This window comes from Bombus fervidus, chromosome 4 (assembly GCF_041682495.2).
Source record: "Bombus fervidus isolate BK054 chromosome 4, iyBomFerv1, whole genome shotgun sequence".
In the NCBI taxonomy this organism is placed as follows: domain Eukaryota; kingdom Metazoa; phylum Arthropoda; class Insecta; order Hymenoptera; family Apidae; genus Bombus; species Bombus fervidus.
In genome coordinates this window covers 14,398,335-14,419,984 of record NC_091520.1, presented here as the reverse complement: position 1 = coordinate 14,419,984, position 21,650 = coordinate 14,398,335, and the positions used below count along the sequence as shown (strand labels likewise).

The following is a 21,650-nucleotide window of genomic DNA, read 5'->3' as shown; positions in this document are numbered from 1 at the left end:
CGTATAATATTTGTCAATTATCATTGCGTTTTTCGTACTGAATGAACAAATTGCTTGTCAAAAAATGAGAAATGATAACATGAAAAAGCATTTGTAAATTGACATTATTGAACAAAGGTTGAAGAAATAAAAAAAGACTTGATCATATTACAAAACAAATATCATTATTGTCAACAATTGTAATTATTTAAGAAACCTCTTAAATATGGTCACGCTGATTTTATGTACAAAACATTGAGTATATATGTATGACTATCTGTATAAATACTTAACATTGTATTAATGACTAACAAATACCAAGCAGTCTGCAGCTTGAACCTCTTTTCCTCAACAATTTTTCAAGCGATCGAAAAATATGCAATTTGATAGTTTCCGTCGACCATCGACAAATTTTCCATTTGAAATTCTCCATGTATGTTACTACGAGAGAATTTTTCAGGCAAGACGACAACATATCGTACTGGTCCCAGTCTGAGAGCTTCTTGAATATCGCGCAAGATCATCATGATCAAAGATAAAGATGTTTCGCCATCGTGCCGTCAAGCGCAGGTCATCAGACCTGTTCGTGTATTGTCACAGACTTCTCTAATTGGCCGACCTTTTGCAATTACCTTGGTCTCAGCCAGCGTGAAATTGTTTTTATAAGTACGTCGCAAACTACGTGGGTTTGGAACATAGACCTCATATGGAGACCGACCATTTTCAATTACCCATATGGTACCGGATTCTGCGATTCTCAGTATCGACATTAAACCCTGAGCTACCACATACGGACTAATTGTAAGAAGAAAAACAGATTTAGTAATGAAAATTAGTTCTGTTAATTTTCGAAATAAAATTTTTATGGAAAAGGACTCACGTTTGTATCGACAGCTGTTCGAGATTTTTTACGAAGTCCGCCTTCATAACACGAGAAAGTAATCTGTTTGGACTGTTCACTGTGAGAGCGGTTTCTGTCAGACCAGGACACAGAGTTATCACACGAACACCAGTCTTCTCGTACTGGTAAGAATCCTAAAGTAGATTAACATTTGTTTTTTTATTTAATCAAATTTGCAGTTTGTGATATCATGTGTTTTGTAGGCTGATTATAATTTCTGAAGGAAAGCAAACGATATACGAAATAAAAAAAACAAATTAAGGTATTGAGAATGAATGATATTTAATGATAAATCAATTTTTTATACCTGTTCAAGAATTATTGAGATAGAAATTTGTTCTTTTTTCTTTTCCTTTTCTTTTATCATTTTTCATTTTTCTTTTTTTTATAATAACAACTAATAATAACAAATATTTTAACGATAATACTTTTAAAACCACAATATGTATATCATTCGATTAGTTCAGTCAAATAAATATCTTACCGCTAAAGATTGTGAAAGACCAATGATAGCATGTTTGGTGGCTGTGTAAATCGGAAGTTGAGCAGTGCTTTTAATATCTATATGTTGACTAATATTTACTAAAGTTCCTCCGTGTCCAAGTTGATCTTTGCTCAAATATTTTGCAGCCAATAATGCGGTGCAAACCATTCCTCCCTGACACGATCGAGAAACAATAGAATACTTTTTGATTAAAACAAACGCAAATAAAAAATTAGAGTCTTTCATTACTTACAATATTAACCGCTATTTCTTTTTCCCATCGTCGTTCGTCCAAGATACCAGCATTATTTACAACAATATCGATATCGTTCATGAAATTCAAAGCTTCCTCAAAAGCCGCTGTAATTGAAAAACGAATAAAAATTAATATGTGTGATAAAAAGGAAAAAAACACACTCAGGTAATTCATAACATATATCATAATCAGACGGTTTCTAAAATCAAAATATTTATGTTTTTTTTTAGATCAAGGTCCAGTCAATCAGTTTGCATCTATCGTATATATTTTATCAGCTATATTTCAGAAACTCGTAAGAACTTATTAACGTGTTATCTAATCAATTATTACTCTGTATGATACTGTATTTGATGCTCACCAGCCATAAGTTCGTAATTGGAGACGTCGACATGGATAAAGTGCACCTTTTTCTCCCCATAGGACTTTTCTACGCTCGATTCTATTCGCTTTCCGGTTTCAGCATCAATATCTAGTATAGTTATTTTCTAAAAATCAATTTCATTTAAATGATAGAATACTTTTAAAATTTCATGTTATTTCTGGAAGTGATTTACGAACACACTTACGTTTGTACCGTGTTTCAAAAAATGATTCATAAACGCATTTCCTAAACCTGCAGCGCCGCCGGTGATAAGCACATTTTTTCCAGAAACCAGCCCATTTATCGTCTTCTCAGACGAGGAAGATCGTCTGCTTCTAGTGTTTTCATTCTCTGTAAAATTCACGCGTCATTAAAAATATTATTTTACGTTTACGTAACAACTAAACTTTCATAAATAACAGTTTTAATATTAGAATGTTCAAATGAAATATTTTAAAAATATTGAAATATTCGAAGATGAAATTGCCACTTTAATAATGACACTCTATTGCGTGACAACTCGTTTCTTCTTCCATTTAATAATAGTTTTTTTCATACAAACAAGAAATATTCACCATATACTGAAAAATCAATTCAAGAATCCTTCGATTTAATTCAACCCAATTATTCAAAATTATTTAATTAACTAATTATCAAGAAAAATTAATTTGAAATTTATTAAGGCGAGAAATTTTAAGCAAAATAATAGCATCTTTTATTCATTTTTCAAACTGAAATCATTCAAGTAAATGATACTCTTCTTTATCTATTTTATTTATTCACTTTAAAAGTACGCCTTAAAACGTACCCATTGTTGTTCAAAGGAAATCGCAAGAGAATCGGACACACAAGATAACGTTTACAAAGAATTAGAGATCACAAGACGGGGTTAACGTGTCTCAGCATACTAAAGTTCGATCGGTCTTTGCCGATGGTATTTATAAGCCAAGTCTTGGATTTTTATCGTGGAGGATGCCCTGTGGTTAGATGGATAACAGGGGCCGATTGTTTCTCTCCTCTCGCCTCGTTTATCCACAATGGACGACGACGAATCGCGAACAGTCGATAGCTTCTCTAATTAACCCTTCCCATCGAAAGCAATTAATTCAGCCGGGATCTCTTATCGTGCATTCGCTGATCGCTCGGAAAGGAATTTCAACGCAGTGGCGGCGTCTGCTCTCGCGATAAACTCAATTAAACTATATTTTGATGATTGCAGTCTATCGATAAACACGATTTCTTCTGTATTGTATACGCAGTTTTAATCGTATGCGTTAGGTAAAAGATATATCAGTTAATGATGTGCTAATAAGAATTTTAGTTAACTACAATTGAAGGTAAAATTTTAATTGAATTCGTTGTATTTTATTATTAATTTGGTGGTTATGTTTCTGTATTACGGGTATAAATGTTTTGTAATGATACTTTGGATATCTTTCAAATTGTTAATTTTGTCCTTTAATGCTTTTTAGGTTATAATGTAAACTTAAATTGATATTGTAACATAAAATTAGTATAATATTATCGTAGTAGTAGTATATTTGTTTATGTATTAGGATTGATAAAGTTCAATATCTATATAAAAGTCTACATGTTAAATTGTGGGTTCTATTGAAAATATAAACCTTTTCAATTATCAAATTTTGTTGAAAGGTCTTGGAAAATTTAAAGCCACTAGAGGACTTGCAAAAATGAAATTTATGTATACACTTGGTATTATAAAATTTACATTTATATCCGTATTTAAATTACAATTATACGATACGACCACACTATCTTCTCAAAGGCATTATAATTAAATTATAATAATATATATACATATATACAAACAAGAGAATATTTGTGTTGCGATAATATTAATCATAATTATAATAAATTATAATAATTATAATAAATATTAATCTTAACATTAATAATAATAATCATAACAGTTTTAGAGATTAAATAAAATACGTTGCACATTCTTCACTAGATTCTTTATCTCGTACAGTTACATCATTCTTTCACAGGAATTTCGCGAGAACAAAAAAATCACGAAATAAAGTGTTAAATGTAGGAATGTCGTGTGATATCGATGCTAGATTACTTCATGCGTCTTGTCGATTCTGTAAATGCAATTATGATGCAGTGATCTCATGATATAAATTCTATGACCTATCCATCTCTCTTATAACATTGGTAATTCCCACAGATCTCGGTGCCGATCCACTTTCCCCGATTCATCGTTGAACTTTGATGGACTGCGAAGGAAGGGCGATTAGGGGAAATCTCATGTAAGTGCGTCATTTGATATTTTTTGATGTACTAAACTTGATTTATCAATGATTTTTTTTCAATCTCTGACTTTACATTTGTTTGTTATACGAGAAAGAAAAGAAGCGAAAGGGACAATCTGTAATACTGTTGAATCTTGATAACTCGAATCTCAAGGGGAATGCGAAATCTTTCAGTCACCGAGACTGTTGTTTTATCGAGTTTTTCAAGTAAGAGAGGTTTAGGAAGAAAAATACGATAGTTTTTTACCGTTTGTACGTTGCAAATACGTCATGGATTATTAGTTTGCTTTAGGATTACTTTCCAATCTGATGAATTAAATTTGAAAATATTTTATATATCGCAACACAATATGAATGTAACAGTTTTCTAAGGTAAGCGGTCAAATTAGTTCTGCGACGAGTCAGTGTATTCTGACTTGTGGAGAAGTTAGAGCAGAACGGAAGAAAATGAACGACATTGCAGTCCTATAGAGTATAGAGGATCGAGTCATCAAGGTTCGACTATATAATTCTTATTAAAATAAGGACAGAGGATAAAGTGACTTTTGAGAAGAATTACATTATTCTAAATTTCACTTTTCGCCGTTATCTTCCTTTTTTATTCTTGGTTCGGCTTTTCTTTTCGTCGCAAAAGCCTGAAACTGCCGTTTCGCCGGATATGGTTGGGACTACAGCCTTGGAAAACATAGTTGCGCGGTGTCGTGTGGCGCGCAGCTGCGATAAAGTGTCGACGTACGCGCAGCTCGTGCTTCGAGGTCTGTTATCGCGAAAAAAGTGCATTTAATGTGTTCGTCTCGGCGAAGTTGTGATAAATCACGGCGAAACCACGCGTTTTAAAGGCGCATCGCGAATCCGGTATTATTCGGTTCGCGGTGAACTTTACTCCGAGTAACAAACTAGAAACAACGCATTCTCTTTTTCTTCTTCTTTCCTTTTCTCTTTCTTTCCTTGTTCTTTTCTGTTTCATCTCTTTTATTATAATTGACTTTTCAACGATTCCTTTTCTATTTTTCAGTCCATTAAATTTAATTAATTTTTCAAATAAAGTAATTAATTTGAATTAAATTTTCAGTTCTCTCCATTGCACTTTCTCTTTTATCTTAATATTTAATTTCTCTTAGTTTCCTTACTTTTCTTTGATTTAACTTTCCTTGTATTTTCTTTATCTTCCTCTTTCCATCCTCCTTTTTTTTTTTTTTTTCTTTAAATTTTCACATATTTTATTTCTTCCGCCAAAATTTTTAAGAAAAAGCAATGATTTCGACTAACGAATTTGATCGCAAAGTATTAGACGAACGAAGGTTCTAATTTTAAATGAAGATTTAGGCTCTGCAGATTTAAAAACGAATTTTTCAAAATATGAATAATTATAAATTTTACAACGCGCCATTTACAATAATAATAACAACAATCGTTTACTAACATTCAATAAAGATCCTTATATCGATTGAAAATACTTTGAAAGCTGCAGAAATAGATGAATATAAATCATACGTCTCAAGAATACAAATAAGAACAATTCAGTTTTTTACGCGTATTTTTCGAGCTTATCATTTTAGAATAATGACGAACGAAGTACTGTACTTTACGTTTCTTCGATTTTATCGTCGAAATTACTTTTAAAAATAATGTTCGTAAATAAATCATCGGCATTCTTATCGTTTGGCATTTAACTGATCAGACAAATGTTTGAATTCTACACTAAACGATGTAAAATTTTCTTAACATTCTCAAGAAAATTTCACGTGCAATTGTAAAAAGACCTCGATCTTGGAAGGATTAGAATTATAAAATGACAATTTAATAATATTCTTTAAATGAAATTTTCATTGTCCATGATACAGCTAATCGAAAAAGAATTCTAAAAGGAACATGTTCGAAAATGGCAAGAATATTTTTATAAAATTGCTATTATTCATTATATACGTGGTAAAATGTCAGATGGCAATTGATTCTGAATCTGCACATATTCTTTTCTGTATCATAAATGTATGTAGATATCTCTATGCCGTTCAAAGAATATTATTCGAAACCGCCTTCTACGGCTGACGAAGCAATCTGCAACTATAGACGTAGATATTATATTAAGCAGAATATTATCAGGTTATCATTCACTCGACATGGTCAGAACGTTTTGTACACGTTTTTTAAGATTTTGCAAACGAATTATCTGTTACCTAAGAATCGTTTGCATGTAACCACGTGAACATAAATAATCATCACCTTTATCAACGATACATATTATGTATACATTTGCATAGTTAGTATGCGAGAAAACGCAGAAAGGAACGGGGCCAAGCAGCAATCTCTCAGAGTTGTTGGTCTTTTTTTTCTCTCTATAAGATAAAAGATTCGAATCAAAGTTCAAGAGACCCATGGTCTCTCGATCAATCGAGTTTCCAGTGGTCCTTGATAAGAAAATACCGTAACCGCTAGTGTCCAAAAACATATTTTTACTCCCGCGAAGCGTAAATCTTTGAGGGTTCTCAAGCTGAATATATCATAATTTCGTGGGAAATTTGACGCAGAAAATGAAATTTTTATTGGCTTGAATCATTATTTTTTTTTTTTTTTTTAAAGACTGAGAATTATCCAGTTATTTATTTTTCTTTTTATAAATGAAGATCGGTCGGAAGAAATATATCACAGCCTAGCCTCGTTGATCTTTCGATTTTTAATCGTTCAATTTTTCAATTCCAACAGAAGGGAATTAAAACTGTTAGTGGTACGTCATTTGTTATAATTTTATGAATATTAAATATGCGAATGAATAATATGAACGTGCCGTATAATAGCTTAAGATAGATGACTGTTACGAACATAATAAGAAATATTTAGTACAATAGTTACTAATAATACTCATAAAACGAAGAGAAGATGTATTGATCAACTCCACACATTAACGATTAATTTTTTAATTTATTTTGCAATTTACGACTGCCCGAGCCATCTTCCTGTGATAAATAAGCTTATGGAAGCATATCGCGCGTTTTTAGACAAGTGAAATACTAATCACGTAAACAAGAACGATAAACTTCTTAAATAATAATTTATCCCTATAGACTTCTCCTTTATACAGGTAACCATCGATTAACACGTAAAAGCCAGCACAACGCGATTCCTTGTAAACAAATAAGAAAAGAATATAAAATAAAATTGTTTTATTCTCGGCTTAGTTTTCGGGCAAATGGACTTTGAAAATTTATCGAGTCTACAGGAACGTGGCTAATTCCTGACTAGGTAAAATTAAATAATCGATAGCAGTTTGTTGTACGTGTGAAAATAAGTTGAAAACGTAAAATACAATTTTTTCACAAGACGCTTTTTCTCCGAGAAAAGTAAATTTGTGAAGTTGTCATACTCGCGTATTAGGTCAATTCTTAACTGAACACGGTCAAACTCTATTTCCTTGAAAACGTAATCGAGAATGAAAACATCTTGTTTTATTATATCTGTTATTTTATAGTCTTTTTTACGAGGAATCAGGTCGTGCTCAGTTCTATAGTATAACTCCACGATTTTACGTATTTTTCTCAATTCTACGTATCTAAAACTTGAATATTTGAGATACACGTTGTTTATTATGTTGCCACACGATGATAGCGCACATCAACTGGCGTGAATTTTTCGATCGTAGAAAGTTGATTTATCTATAGTGTAACTGACATCCCAACCGCGGTCAAAGTGGCAGCTCCTACAAGGACGGCGGAGCTGAAGATAGTTGGGATCGACATCTCGATAGAGAAGGAGGAACTGCGACAAGCGTTGGCCCTGGCGGCAGAGTTGCGGAGTCGTGGAAATGCAAGTGGGGGAGATCGGAGCCTCCAGAAGCGGCCTTGGGGCGGCGTATGTAAAGTGCCCGGTGGCCGGAGCCCGCAAATTGGCCCAGGCAGGGAAAGTAGCCTTGGGATGGTCCACTGCGAGGGTTATCGCGATCCCAAAGAGGCCGCTCCAATGCTACAAATGCCTAGAGCTAGGACACGTACGAGCCACATGCGTGTCCACTGCGAGGGCATCTGTGCTACAGGTGCGGCGGAAGCGGATACCGTGCAAGAGAATGTCCCGCATCCGCACCCAGATGCCCCCTGTGCGAATTGCTCGGGGCACCCGCCAACCATAGGATGGAAGGGACGGCATGCACGCCGCCAAAAACAAGAAGGGTGACCAGGAAAAAAACACCCTTCCGCGAACCAGCCGCCACGGAAGGAACACAGGGATGCCCCGCCACCGCCGTCGCCGCCAAAGAAGCAACCCCAGCAGCAGCAGCGGTAGATGGCCGGGGGGAGGCCATGGAGTTGGCGCAATAAAATCAAGCGCATACTCCAGGGCAACCTAGGAAAATCGAGGCGAGCGCAAGACCTGCTCTTCCAGACCATCCGGGAGAGCGAGGTCGCCCTCGCTGTGGTAGCAGAGCCATATAGCGTCCCCGACTCTCCCCAATTGGGTCGGGGACTTGGAAGGGTCAACGGCCATCGGATGGACGACGACAACGACGTCGAGCGCCCCCGGCGCCCTGCTAGATCGTGGCAACGGATACGTCGCGGTCGAGTGGGCCGGGATAGCGGTGGTGGGCGTCTACGTCTCCCCCAACAGCGACCTGGACGCGTACGGAGACTTCCTGGATGGAGTGAGCAACTTCATGAGAAGAAGATGCCGCTCCCGCCAGGTGCTCATACTGGGGGACTTCAATGCCCGTTCCTCGCAGTGGGGAGACACCCGTACAAACGCACGGGGAAGGATGCTGTCCGACTGGGCCGGGGGCGCTAACCAACAGGGGCTCAACGAGCACGTGCGTAGCATAGAGGGGATCCTCTGTGGTAGACGTCACGTGGACCACTGCCAGCCTGCACCGACGGATACGCAATTGGAGAGTGGCCGAGGAGGTCGAGACACTGTCCGACCACCTATACATAATGATGGAGCTTACCTCGGAGACTGCGTCCACAGGACAGGACCGCAGCAACACCCGAGGTCCAAGCCGTTCCCGTCCACTGTCAACTCCAAGATGGCGACTGAAGGAAAGGGACAGGGACCTGCTCTAGGCGGTGGTCACGGTATCCGCGTGGAGCTGAGATGCGCGGGCAATAAGGCGGCATCGACGAGGAAGCGGAAAGCCTGCAAAGGGACATGAGCGCAGCTTGCGACGCCTCGATGCCGCGCTCCATATCCGGCGGCGGAGCACGCAACTGCTGCGCCTACTGGTGGACAGAGGAGATCGCGGAACTCCGAAGAGAATGCGCACTGGCCCGAAGAAGACTCCAAAGGGCTAGGCGCAAGCGGAGACGTGACGAAGAGGAGATCTCCTGCTGCTACGAGGGCTACAGGGAGAAGAGACGCGCTTTCCAGCAGGAAATCCAGAACGCGAAAGCCCGGTCCTGGATGGAACTGGTCGAGTCGGTCGAATCCGACCCGTGGGGGCGGCTCTACCGACTAATCACGAAGAAGCTGAGACCAGGCCGGGTCTAGGCAGAGTCAATGAAGAAGTCTGGCTCCCGGTCTGCAAAGCCTGTTCACCAGATGCCTGAGGGAAGGAGTATACCCCCGGGCATGGAGAACGGCGAGGTTGATCCTATTGAGCAAGGAAGGACGCCCTTTGGACTCGCCGTCCGCGTATAGGCCAATATGCCTTCTGGGCGAGGTGGGCAAACTATTCGAAAGAATAATTGCCGCCCGTCTGGAGGCCCATATGACGGAACGCGCACCTGGATGGCACGACGGCCAATTTGGATTTCGGCGAGGTCGATCGATGGTGGACGCGGTGAAGCGGGTGAGAGCAACGACGGAAGCCATGGTCTCCCGGAAAGGAGTGACGCTAGCGGTCTCCCTGGACGTCACAAACGCCTTCAATACCATACTCTAGGACGGGATAATGGAGGCGCTGGAGCGTTTCAGGGTACCGCCGTACCTAGTACGCCTCATCCGGTCGTACCTCAACGATCGATGGATCGCGTACACCGGTACGAACGGAGAGGAAAAGAGACCGGTCGAGTGTGGGATCCCGCAGGGATCGGTATTGGGACCCATTCTGTGGATCACGGCATATGACTCAGTCCTCCGATGCCCCATGCCACCGGGCACGGACATGGTGTGCTATGCAGACGACACCTTGGTCCTGGCCGGGGCCACGGGTGGTACGAGACACAGAGGCTCGCGGAGACCGCCGTGGCATGCGCAGTGCGCGCCATCCGGAAACTGGACCTGAACGTGTCGCCGACCAAGTCAGAGGCACTGGGGTTCTTCGACCATCGCACTAGAGGAGCCCCCCCCCCCCCCCCTCTTGAACTCTGCGTGGACATTGACGGAGAGGAAGTCCCGGTGAGATCCCAGATGAGGTATCTGGGTCTCACCATTGACAGCGGATGGACGTTCGGTCCACATTTCGATCTGCTGGTCCCGAAAGTGATGGCAGCAGCTAACGCCCTGTGCGGTTTACTGCCGAACATCGGAGGAGCGGGAACCGGAGTGCGCCGCCTATATGAGGGAGTGATTCGATGGCAGGTCCTCTACGGGGCTCCCATATGGGCTGGAGATCTAATGGCCAACCGTCGCAGCTTGACCTTGCTGCGGAGGCTACACAGGACGACCGCTATCCGCATAGCAAGGGGATATAGAACGATATCCCATGCGTCGGCATCCGTACTAGCTGCGTCACCTCCGTTCGAACTACAAGCCCTCGCACTCCAACAGGTGTACGATCACCTGAGGGATCTGGGCTCGGGCGACGAGGGAACGCAGCCCACCAACTGTGACCGGCCGGTCCAAGACGTCCTGAGGGAGGCAAAGCGAAGGATATGGGAAAGGTGGCGCTTCCAATTGCTGGAGGAAGACACTACGCGGCCGCACCGAGCCGTCCGCGCCATCTTTCCCAACTGGGAAGCCTGGAAGGATCGCGAAGGAGTCCCACTCACATTCAGGATGACGCAAGTACTCACCGGCCACGGCGTGTTCGGGGAGTACCTGCTAAAAACTCAAAGAGAGGTGACGTCCATCTGTCACCACTGCCAAGAGGAGGAAGACATGGCACAACACACACTGGAGCGCTGCCCAGCGTGGGAAGAACCGCGCCGCGTACTATGCCTCATCATCGGCGATAGGCTAGCCCCTGAAGCGGTCATAGAGGCCATGAAGAGGGGCCAACAGGAGTTGCCGCCGTTCGCAACTACTGCGAGCAAGTAATGCTAGCGAAGGAGTGGGCGGAGAAGAACAGAGAGAAGAGAGGCGACCTCGTCAGAGTGGTTCGCCGAAGAGAACCGATACGACGCCGCTCGAGAAGAGAAGAACGCGGCGAAGGAGCCGTCAGACTGAGGAGGATCTGTCCCCCCCCCCCCTCAGACTCGCACGACGGTCCAGGGAATGCGGCACTAGGGGGGGAGTGGCCCCCCCCTTGCTGTCAACCTCAACCAGGATGCTTCCCACAACAACAAAGGGAGACGACGACGAAGAAGTGTTACGGTAGCAAATCTAAAGAAAGGAACCGGGACACTCCTGACAAGCGTCATGAAGACCACCGTGGGGTTTTAGTCGGTAAGAGTCCGACACTACCCGCCGCCCCCAGAGGGCGACCAGGCGTCTATGAGGATTTCCCCACGAAAAAAAAAAAAAAAAAAAAAAAAGTGTAACTGACATGCGAAGAAGTCGATAGTCATATCCGACATAATTACTTCCTTTCCTGTTTTTCTTTGATGTAGTTATTGAAACGAGATATAAGTAAGTTAAATTAAATCTGTTCTTGTTTAAATAAACAGATAAGCGTGTATATGTATTTGTTAGATGTGTAAATCTAGACCAAATTAAAATTTTATACCACGGTGTTTTCGAACGACGCCAATCTTTAAACGCAATCCGCTTTGGGTTTACGATAATATAAATAAAATAATGAAAGAAAAAGATGACGTATTAAATATGTAAACAATAGGAAAACCTACGAAAACTTTCAGTATTGTTTCTTTCTTTTCCTCGTGTAGTTTGATTTGTCAAGTCGATTACAAATGCGTATTCTGCTTATTATTTATGCCATTTATTTATTACATTCAGACGTTTTTATCGTAAATTATGCAAACATAAAAAATACCATGAGTAAGATATACATAGTAAGAATAATACATACAAAACAATATATACATCATGCACATAACATTTTAATAATGTCTATTTAAAGAATTCAGTGATTTAATCTATTTGCATTTTACGCTCGTTTTCTTCCAATATGGAATCATTATTCTTTTGCGGTAAGCTGTCGAACAATTGTATCTCGTAGACGGGTTTTCCATCCTCGCTGATCCATATACTTCCGTTCTGAGCGCATCTCACCACGTAAACCAGTCCGTGCGCCACGCTGTCCACTCTGATACAATAAAGCGGTTTGATAATAGTAAGAAGGACATAGAAATAAGGACAGTAACAGGCTTGATAATAGTAAGAAGGACATAGAAATAAGGACAGTAACAAAAAAGGTATTAGATAGAGTTCGAGAGTTAGCGTCAATTTTTAGGCGAACTTTGCTAAAGTGTGTAATTAATGCTCGAATTTTAGCTTCAAAGAGTCTTCCAACGCGTTCTTCATGCAATCAATCATCGCTCATCAATGCAAAAATGCATTCTATTCTTCTTCATCTTTGAAATATTATAATTCTCAAAAAACCCAACCAATTGCAACAAGCTTATTCTCCAAAGACACGTGAAAAGATACAAGATTCTCATTTCAATATAATCCGAATATTTTTCTTAATTATTTGAAAAACACGCTGTGTCAAAATTCTTCCAAATTTTGGCCTAGTTCCAAAACCAAATATTTGTGTAATTGTTACTTCGTTGAAAATACCTTCGGAAATATTTCTGTATCAGTTGATCTTGCGACAGATTTACCGCTGAATTTTTTACATTGGACATTTGAGAAAGCTCGGGACACAGGACTATTATCCTTACTCCAGTCCTTTCGTAATGATAAGGTTGCTGCAAAATTACCATCGAAATTAAGAATCGAAGTGTCGAGAAGCATGAAGTTGAGAATAACTGTGTACGACGTTTCTCAATGAACCAGAACGTACCGCGAACGAACGGCTGAAGCTAACCACTGCATGTTTCGTAGCGGAATATACTGGAAGCTGAGATAAGGAATACAGACCAGCCACAGACGATATATTGACGATAACACCGCCTTTGCCACCGGAGTCCTTTTGCATTTGTTGGATTCCTAGAAGCGTCGCTCGTATCACCGCTGTCTACGCAAATCGATCTCAATTAACGAATTGCAACAATAAATCGTAAGACGTTCGATATCATCGACATTACGCTGTTTCTGATCAGATTTTTCTGAATGAAATGCTAGATATCTTTCTTTTAGTCGCAAGATTTTATATATATACAGTCAATAATTATTCAAGCTATTTTAACTCGTTTATTTAATTTATTTAATTTACTTTTAATTTCGCTGAAACTCCTAAGCTTTAACTTTTACATTTATGCGTTATCTTTCTTTCTATTTTGTTTGTTAATTTATTAGTTAAATAATCGAGAATCGAAGATAACAGAAGCGCGAAAGAAACTTGGAAGGTTTCAGTCATCGCCTAGATCTCTGACCCTAAGCTTTCTATTCTGTTGCAAGAATATTACATTCGGACAAACGTCGTTGTTCTTGCTGTTGCTTACCACGTTTACATCGATGGTTTTAGTGAAATCGCTCTCGTTAATGACACCAGCATTGTTCACTAGAATCTCCAGACCGCCGAGTGTCTTCACAGCTTTCTTGAAAGTATCTGTTACTCGAATCAAGCATAATTTAACGCTATTATTTTTCGTAAATCTGAAGTATTTAGATATTTGATTAAAACGTAGCGTTAATCAATAAAATACTGTCGTATTAATTGACGAGTATTTCAATAAATATGCTAATAATCCAAATAATCTGTAATGATTTATACCGTACCTGGCAATAACTTTGCGTGCTAAAACATATCCATATTAATTAACATAATGTACCGAATTAAATAGGATAACTATCGATATCTGAAGCAACATCGGAAGAAAACCAAAATAAAAACCAAAGAATCTTCCAAAGTATTTAGAGAGTTCCCTTTTAAGGGGTCGAACCATCTCTCACGAATTCCTTAAAAATTCACTGCATCAGTTTCTTCAACAACGTTTAACAATCTTAGACAAAATCAAACTCATTGTCGTCAGTCACAACGTCGCATATGAAAACTTGTATTCAATAATTATAAGATTATACTGTATAAAAATATAATCACCATCGAATTCGGAATTGTTCGCGACATCGCACTGGAAGAATATAGCACGATTGCGGCCGAATTCTGCGTTCAGCACGTTCATCGCTTCCTTGCCAGCTACCTCCTCGATATCTATCATTGCTATTACCTGCAATTATTTTCCATTACGACACATAGTTACATGCATTCATGTTTCGTGTAAATCTTTTATATCTTTTCTAATCTCTGACACTCTCCGTTAAAATATTAAACTTTGTTTAATTTTCTTTCTGCAGCCATGATTATCATTGAAGAGTTTTTGAGAAAAAAGGAAGTCCGTAAGATAAAATGGTGAATCGAGTAAACTGTATTACAACTGTTTTAGTTCTAGTTTTTTTCTTTCTTTTTTTTTTTTTTTTTTATATCAGCTACTTTTGAATCGATTCTTACAGAGAATTCTTAAAAAACTTGGTTTTCTTCATACTCGTGAAAATCAAACGAACATGTCACTCTCTCAGATAGTTTCTCGATGATTATCAAAATGACAAGTACTTACGGATGCACCATTTCGCAGCAGTTCTTTGCTAATAGTCATACCCAAGCCACCTGCAGCTCCCGTTACAATGACTCTTTTATCCTTGATTTGCATATTTTACTATATTATGCCTTTGTTGCGAAGAAAAATACGAAATAAATAGCCGACACTTTCTTTTCGTCCAAAATGATATAAATACAAAAGGAATCGTGTACACGGAGTACTGTAAATTATTTTCACCATATGGTTTCCTTTTAAAAGAGTCAAACTTGTCTATCAAATGCGCGATATGGTAAACTTAAAACGTTTGTGAAACAGCCTCGCACGATTTTCACTACAAAATGATCGCTGTTTTAATTGTCTCATTTACGTAGATAGGGAAACGAGAGATAAATGAATGTAAAGAGAAGTGCGAGAGGGAGGAAACGAAGAAATCTAAAGGTGAATTATTGAAATTGAAAATCGAAACAGACAGTGTCTTAGTAGTTACTGGATGCGTTTCTGTACTGAAAGTATTTCGACATTGCGTTTCTGTACTGAAAGTATTTCGTATCGAGCTGATACGAAAGAAGTTGTTTTCGCGTCGCGATCTTCGACCTTTTGCGCGCCATGATGTTTAACGAGGGCACGAATCTTTCACTATCTGCATTGATGATCCATTGCAACACGTGTCGTCCCTTGATCTTTATTGCTTACGAGAGCCACGAGAAGCTTCGACGTGTAGTTTAACACTTTTTGACGATCTTTGAAATAGTTGTACTTGGTGGTAAATTTAATTTTCATTTTACTTATGAAGGAGTGAATATTTTTGTGATTTACAGTGATGTATAAAAGTTTCTGGCTAGATAGATTTTTCACTTTGTACTCTAAAGGCGATATTCTACCAAATAATTGTGACTAATAAAGTAATTATATAGCAGTGTTTATTTCCTTATTTCCAATATTCTTATACTCAATTCTAGTTACAATTTTTAAAGATATCGCTTTTCGCTTATAATGCGAAAAATCTGTCTGATACGATAGGCTTTCGCTTCCAATAATTTATTTATTTGAAGAAAAACGCCGCTTTTTCGTTACATATGTTTGTATGTAGCTTGAAATTTGATAAAGTACTTCAAATACCATTATTTACATTTCAATTGTTTCAGAGGTCTTGTTTAAGTACAAAATAGAACAAGTTAATAATACACTATAAAAGATTAATCATTCATTTTCAAGCTTCACCTCCACTTTCTTGCAAGGTGGAAACTCAACAGCGTATGGTGGTTGTTTGTTCTCAATGACCCAGACAGCTCCATTTTCACCTTTCAAGAGAAACTGTATCATGCCTCTTCCTACGTGTTGCGTTCTGGTGATATGAAAACACAGACAATATTCTGTAATATCATTTATATTACATGTTCAAAACTGTGAAACGAAGTGAGTAACATGTAAGTGAGTACTTACGATTGTATCGGCATTGATTCTATCACTGTTTTAATAGCATTTTCTCCAACAAAGTCTAAAGATTTCTCTGTAATTTCATCCAAAAGCGCCGTTGCTGTGGCACCAGGGCAAAGTACAAGAATACGAACGCCAGTTTTGTCAAAGTATTCCTGAAACAATTAGTATAAACGTATAAATTTTTGGGGCAGTATTCTTGTGAAATTAGAAAAAGTATTTCTATATATTCTCATTATCCAATGAAACGTTCTTATTTATCAGATTCCACCTTTCATTTACATAGCATTAAATTTGTTTTGCCATACGAAATTACTGTCAAACGTTATCGAACGTAATATATTTACTTATCAGACCCCAGCTTTTATTTACATAATATTACATTTTTCCTTGTCATATAAAACTACTGTCAAACGTTATGAAATGTAATACATTTACTTGGAATCAGTTAGTTATTATATAAACGTTATAATAAATACGACATACAAAATGGAAATTCTTAAATAAACCAATACATATGTATATATATATATATATATATTATCTTAAATAGGGCTTACAATATATAGCTTGTATACAAGAAATTGAATCGACACAAAGTATTTAATGTATACTTGTTAATTCTAAATTTATATTTAATTTTCTGAAAATGAATCCTATGACAAAACTGGCAAAATTTATGGCCACGAATCTTTATCAGTCGTTTCTCCAATCTGACAATAAGCGTTAATTCAGCTGGTTAAAGTAAAAAGGAAAATTCATATAAATTCATATCAGCTTGTTTTTGAGTTTTGTGTTTATTTTGTAATGCGAAATTACTTAAATGAACGATTTCGTTGTAAACGGATGATAGATCGTGCTGGTCTTATTCGATTCATTCAATCAATAATCATTCGATCAAAAGAGAGTAAGTTCGTTCGATTATTAGCTACGGTGGAATTAGAAAGTCTCTTGTTTCTAAAATTGTTTACAAATCGTAAAAATTTGTAAGCTGTTCGAACAAACTCGACGATCTACGATGCCTTGTTGGAAAATTGGAACAATTTCATTGAACATAGATATGTAAGTGTTATAGGTAAACACAGAACAAGCTGTTATTTAAGAACGTCGTCATACGTTAAAAGGTCATAAGTCGGAGATGTATTTATATGAACACCTTTTTATTTCAGAATGCTGAATCAGCTCTTGTGCTTTTTCGTATGCATTATAGTTACCTGTATGCAACGGCTGAACGCCAAGACAGTGTGTTTGCTGGTACAATAAATAGGCATTTCAGAGAATATTTTCAGAGCCACGGTCGATGCGATGTTTACTATGGTGCCTCCTTTGCCACCTTTATGTTTGCCCATATAATCCAAAGCGAGCAAAGATCCTTGGATTACGCCGTTCTTAAATTGAAACAATTGTTGAAATTACCAATCAACACTAAGTACCAATTAACATTATCAAAAATTAGTAATTAGAAATTAACGTTATCACGAATGATGCTACAGTGGTGTCATGTTAGTTTCTAAACTGAGTTTCCAGAAAGACGAACTGATCAAATGCTTGTAATACTTAACTTCGTTGCTACATTACGTAAGTACACAATTAATATTCTATTGTGAAGATAACATAAAAAATGGAGACAATTTGTTTTCTGAACGACTTAATTATTAGCGTAATTATTACTATGACTAGGCTACAAACGAAAATTTAAGGGTACAAAGAAGTACATAATGTACGTAATGTATATAATATAAAAAAATATATAAAGTATCGAAGGCAAAGAAAGAAGTACAAAACAAGCATCCATATACATCCATGCTGTATCTAATAACTTTGTATTAAGTTTAAAGTCTGTTTACAGATTTAGAGAAATGGTTTGCCAGCTGTCATCTGAGATATAATATATTCAGTTGAAATTACTAGGTTTTTCTATAAACACCATAGAAGCTATCCTTCGAAACCAGTCGATCGTCGTAGCGTTAAATGATTTTTCAATTTTTCAACATGAAACATACCAATACATTTTTCAGAATATTTGTTTCAATCACCTTGTATATAATTTGAAACTAATGTTAATCACTTAACCACATTTCTTTTTTTATAGAGTTTTTACTTTATACAATTTTTTATTAATTATCTCATCTACATCGTTAATGTTGTAATTTTTCTAATTACATATATAATAATACGAAATATGCGAATACGAAATAATCATTTTTCTAACACGAAGTAAATGACGAACGATATTGTTTCTTCGGTTTTACAGCACACAAGTATGCAAATTTCAGAATATGCTTATAATGTTCTTCGTCAACGAATATTTTAACTTACTTCTTTCTACATCTCAACAGACTGTGATATTGACTTTCGTAAAAATGTTTTACTTACAATGTTCACGCCAATAGTTCGCTGCCATTTTCTGTCATTAAGTAAACCAGCATTGTTAATAAGAATGTCCAGGCCACCCAGAGTATCCCAAACCTTTTTAAAGGTCGCTGAAAAATTACAGTAAATTATAACCCGATGAACTGAGAAACAATAAATAAATAATTATCCGTTCTTAATTCTCAATTAACGATGCAAAGTAAAATTACATTATCACTGTTATAAAACGCGATTATCGTGTTATAGTATATCATTAGTCAAGTTTGAAATAAATTTGAAAATATATACAAATATTACAGGATATCTAATACAAATATATAAGCTGTCTAATTTCAATCTATAAAGGCAAATGATCGACAAGAAACTATTCATTCCAAAATAGCGAATGATAATTGTATCTGATTTCGCACACTCTTTTGACTGGATAGTTACTTTTTGGAGAATCACAATTATCAATAACAAATGATTTGATCGATACGTTAAATCGAGAACTCAAATAAAGGGGAGAAATGACGTTATTTTGAAAAACAACAGAGAACGAATATAAATACGTCTGAATGAATGGAAAGTATATTTTTGACGAGAATAGCTATGTACAGTAGTTTATTTCAAAATACCTTCGAATTGTTCAGCATTGCTTACATCACATGGGAAATATTTGGCGGTTCCTTTGCCGAATTCTAATTCCAATTGAGACACTGCGACTTGTACGGACGAGTTTTCCAAGTCAATGATAGCAATTGTCTATAAACGACATCATTATTTTTTGACAAATAATAAGACCGTGACAGGAAGAGAAGATTTTCATGACTTATTTATGGAAATTTACCTTCGCTCCATCTTGCAATAGTCTCTCGGCATAAATTAAACCGAGTCCACTACCTCCACCGGTGATCAAAACGGTCTTGTTTTGTATGTTGTTCATTATCTGAAAAGAAATTGTTCCTCTTCACTGTTGTTCCGTGGAGAAAAGAAGCAAGAAAACAAGAGAAAAAGGTCCTAAGCAAAGAACGTGTAACTTTCTTTCTTTCAGAGTTCTGGCTTCGAATAATTTATTGTATTAAATTTATTGATCTTCTGGACTTGATGATGAAATATCACTCTCTTACATGCTGACTGTACTTTCAGTATTCCTGTTTACGACGATACGAAGTGTAAGAATAATATTTCTCGTTCGCCAGCTCTCTACGATATGTCTATTGCTTGAAAAGGTTTTATAAGGTAAGTAAGATATATAAGATTTGTGACAGAATCTTCCTATTGGTTGATTTGCAATGATATTGATAGCAAGAAGTAGTGGGAGAAGATCACGTTTGTGACACTGGTCGAAGACTGCGGTATTTCTTATATTTTCATATTATCAGTTAGCACCTATCTTTTCTTGATTATATCGATGAATATGTATTTTGTACGCTTTTTCAATGTATTATTTATAAAGTGGAAAAAATAGAAAAGATTACGGAAAAAGAGTGTTATCGTATTTAGGTTAATATCGCACCTATTTAATTGTTCAATCGATAGAAAAAATACAAATTTTCGATTCGTTATTCCGTCTTATGGAGCTATTTTCCACGATACATTTTTTTCGATTCGCTTTGATTCGAAACAACATTTTCTATTTAACGATAATTCACAATATAAATAACGATTATACTGCAACTATCGTTAGTTATCAGTGTCGATATCTAAACTGATTTAAAAAGTTACTGACACGAGAATCGAACTCTGAATTAAAGAGAGAAACATCGATAACCACTTTCATGGACACTTACCGTGATTTCTGCAAAATATTCGGTTTTCCAGTAGACGATCTGAATGGACAATTGTGATCCAAGAATGACTGATTATTGAATGAAATTATGTAAACTAATATCCGTTTTGGAAAGGTTGATATGGAGCAATGTGTTATATAAAAGGGCATATATATAAATACGTAATGTTGATTAACATGCAAAATAACATGTAGATACAGGGGATTAATTTGAAGTCGAAAATCCAAGTTATCTGTGTCACTATTAAAGGTAAGCAAATTTAACTAACGATAAGAAACTTCGTAGATATCACTGAAGGTTATCCTGGTAGTTTCCTGCAAAGTCATTCACATTTTCTTGAGTGCATTTACATATCCTTTTTTCATGCAACAGTCTTTGTGATATTCTTTTTTGTTCTTTCCAAAAAAATATTAAGTTAATTTTGTCTAAAAATGTTTAGTTTGACAGAGATATGTTACCCTTATTTTTATTGGAAAACAAGAAAAACATGAACACAGGAATACCGTTTTGCGTCTTTGATTATTTGCAATGCGTAAGTCTAACAAAATTAGTCAATTTTTGTTATTGTTAACATTTAACAGCAGAAATAGCTTGGATATTCGATTTAAAATTAACGCCCTGTATATGTAATAATCTGTGTTACTTCTTTTGTATCTGATCTTACACACGCCTTTCGTAACAAGAATAATCGTTTGATAAAAATAAATTGCGTAAAATTAAAATGTATTTCCATCGTTTTATGCTTTCATATATTCTTTCCTTCTTCTATTTTAATTGTAATTGTAATGTATATTACATCACGCTTTATATAATAAATAAATAATTATTAACGTAAATTATATTTATTGCCCTTTTAACTATAATTTTGTACTGATCGATAAGATTTGTTACAAATTTGCAACAATGCAACATTTCGTCCACAACACTTTTTCAGCCAATTTACATTGTCGTATTTTATATTTTAATATTAAGAAGAGGAATTTCAAAAGATTTGTCTAGCATCTGCTTTTTACTTCCAATAAAAATAGGAGTATTTAAAGTATCAATAAATTATGGAAGTCACGCG

The 21,650-nt window shown here is 37.0% G+C and overlaps 3 protein-coding genes across 4 annotated transcripts; all 3 read right to left on the bottom strand.

The window, feature by feature from the left end:
• Positions 1 to 142: 142 nt before the first annotated feature.
• On the bottom strand, positions 143 to 2,939 carry LOC139986188 (15-hydroxyprostaglandin dehydrogenase [NAD(+)]-like). 2 transcript variants are annotated; one of them, XM_072001321.1, is made up of 7 exons: positions 2,793 to 2,939; positions 2,190 to 2,335; positions 1,982 to 2,108; positions 1,618 to 1,724; positions 1,365 to 1,565; positions 860 to 1,014; positions 143 to 774 (listed from the first exon to the last, which is right to left on the bottom strand). In XM_072001321.1, exons 1-7 carry the CDS (start codon positions 2,794 to 2,796, stop codon positions 540 to 542), a joined length of 975 nt encoding a protein of 324 aa, XP_071857422.1. In that variant the 5' UTR covers positions 2,797 to 2,939; the 3' UTR covers positions 143 to 539. The 2 variants fall into 2 exon arrangements, with proteins under 2 accessions (XP_071857422.1, XP_071857423.1); XM_072001322.1 differs by having other exon boundaries at positions 1,365 to 1,538.
• Positions 2,940 to 12,255: 9,316 nt separating this feature from the next.
• LOC139986191 (15-hydroxyprostaglandin dehydrogenase [NAD(+)]-like) lies at positions 12,256 to 15,425 on the bottom strand. The gene is made up of 6 exons (XM_072001327.1): positions 15,021 to 15,425; positions 14,507 to 14,633; positions 13,908 to 14,014; positions 13,307 to 13,480; positions 13,081 to 13,211; positions 12,256 to 12,604 (listed from the first exon to the last, which is right to left on the bottom strand). The coding sequence occupies exons 1-6, from the start codon at positions 15,111 to 15,113 to the stop codon at positions 12,430 to 12,432; spliced, it is 807 nt and encodes a 268-aa protein (XP_071857428.1). The 5' UTR covers positions 15,114 to 15,425; the 3' UTR covers positions 12,256 to 12,429.
• A 599-nt stretch (positions 15,426 to 16,024) lies between these two features.
• On the bottom strand, positions 16,025 to 20,060 carry LOC139986193 (15-hydroxyprostaglandin dehydrogenase [NAD(+)]-like). The gene is made up of 7 exons (XM_072001329.1): positions 19,922 to 20,060; positions 19,642 to 19,740; positions 19,430 to 19,556; positions 18,816 to 18,922; positions 17,654 to 17,827; positions 16,446 to 16,594; positions 16,025 to 16,347 (listed from the first exon to the last, which is right to left on the bottom strand). Exons 2-7 carry the CDS (start codon positions 19,735 to 19,737, stop codon positions 16,203 to 16,205), a joined length of 798 nt encoding a protein of 265 aa, XP_071857430.1. The 5' UTR covers positions 19,738 to 19,740; positions 19,922 to 20,060; the 3' UTR covers positions 16,025 to 16,202.
• Positions 20,061 to 21,650: the final 1,590 nt, after the last annotated feature.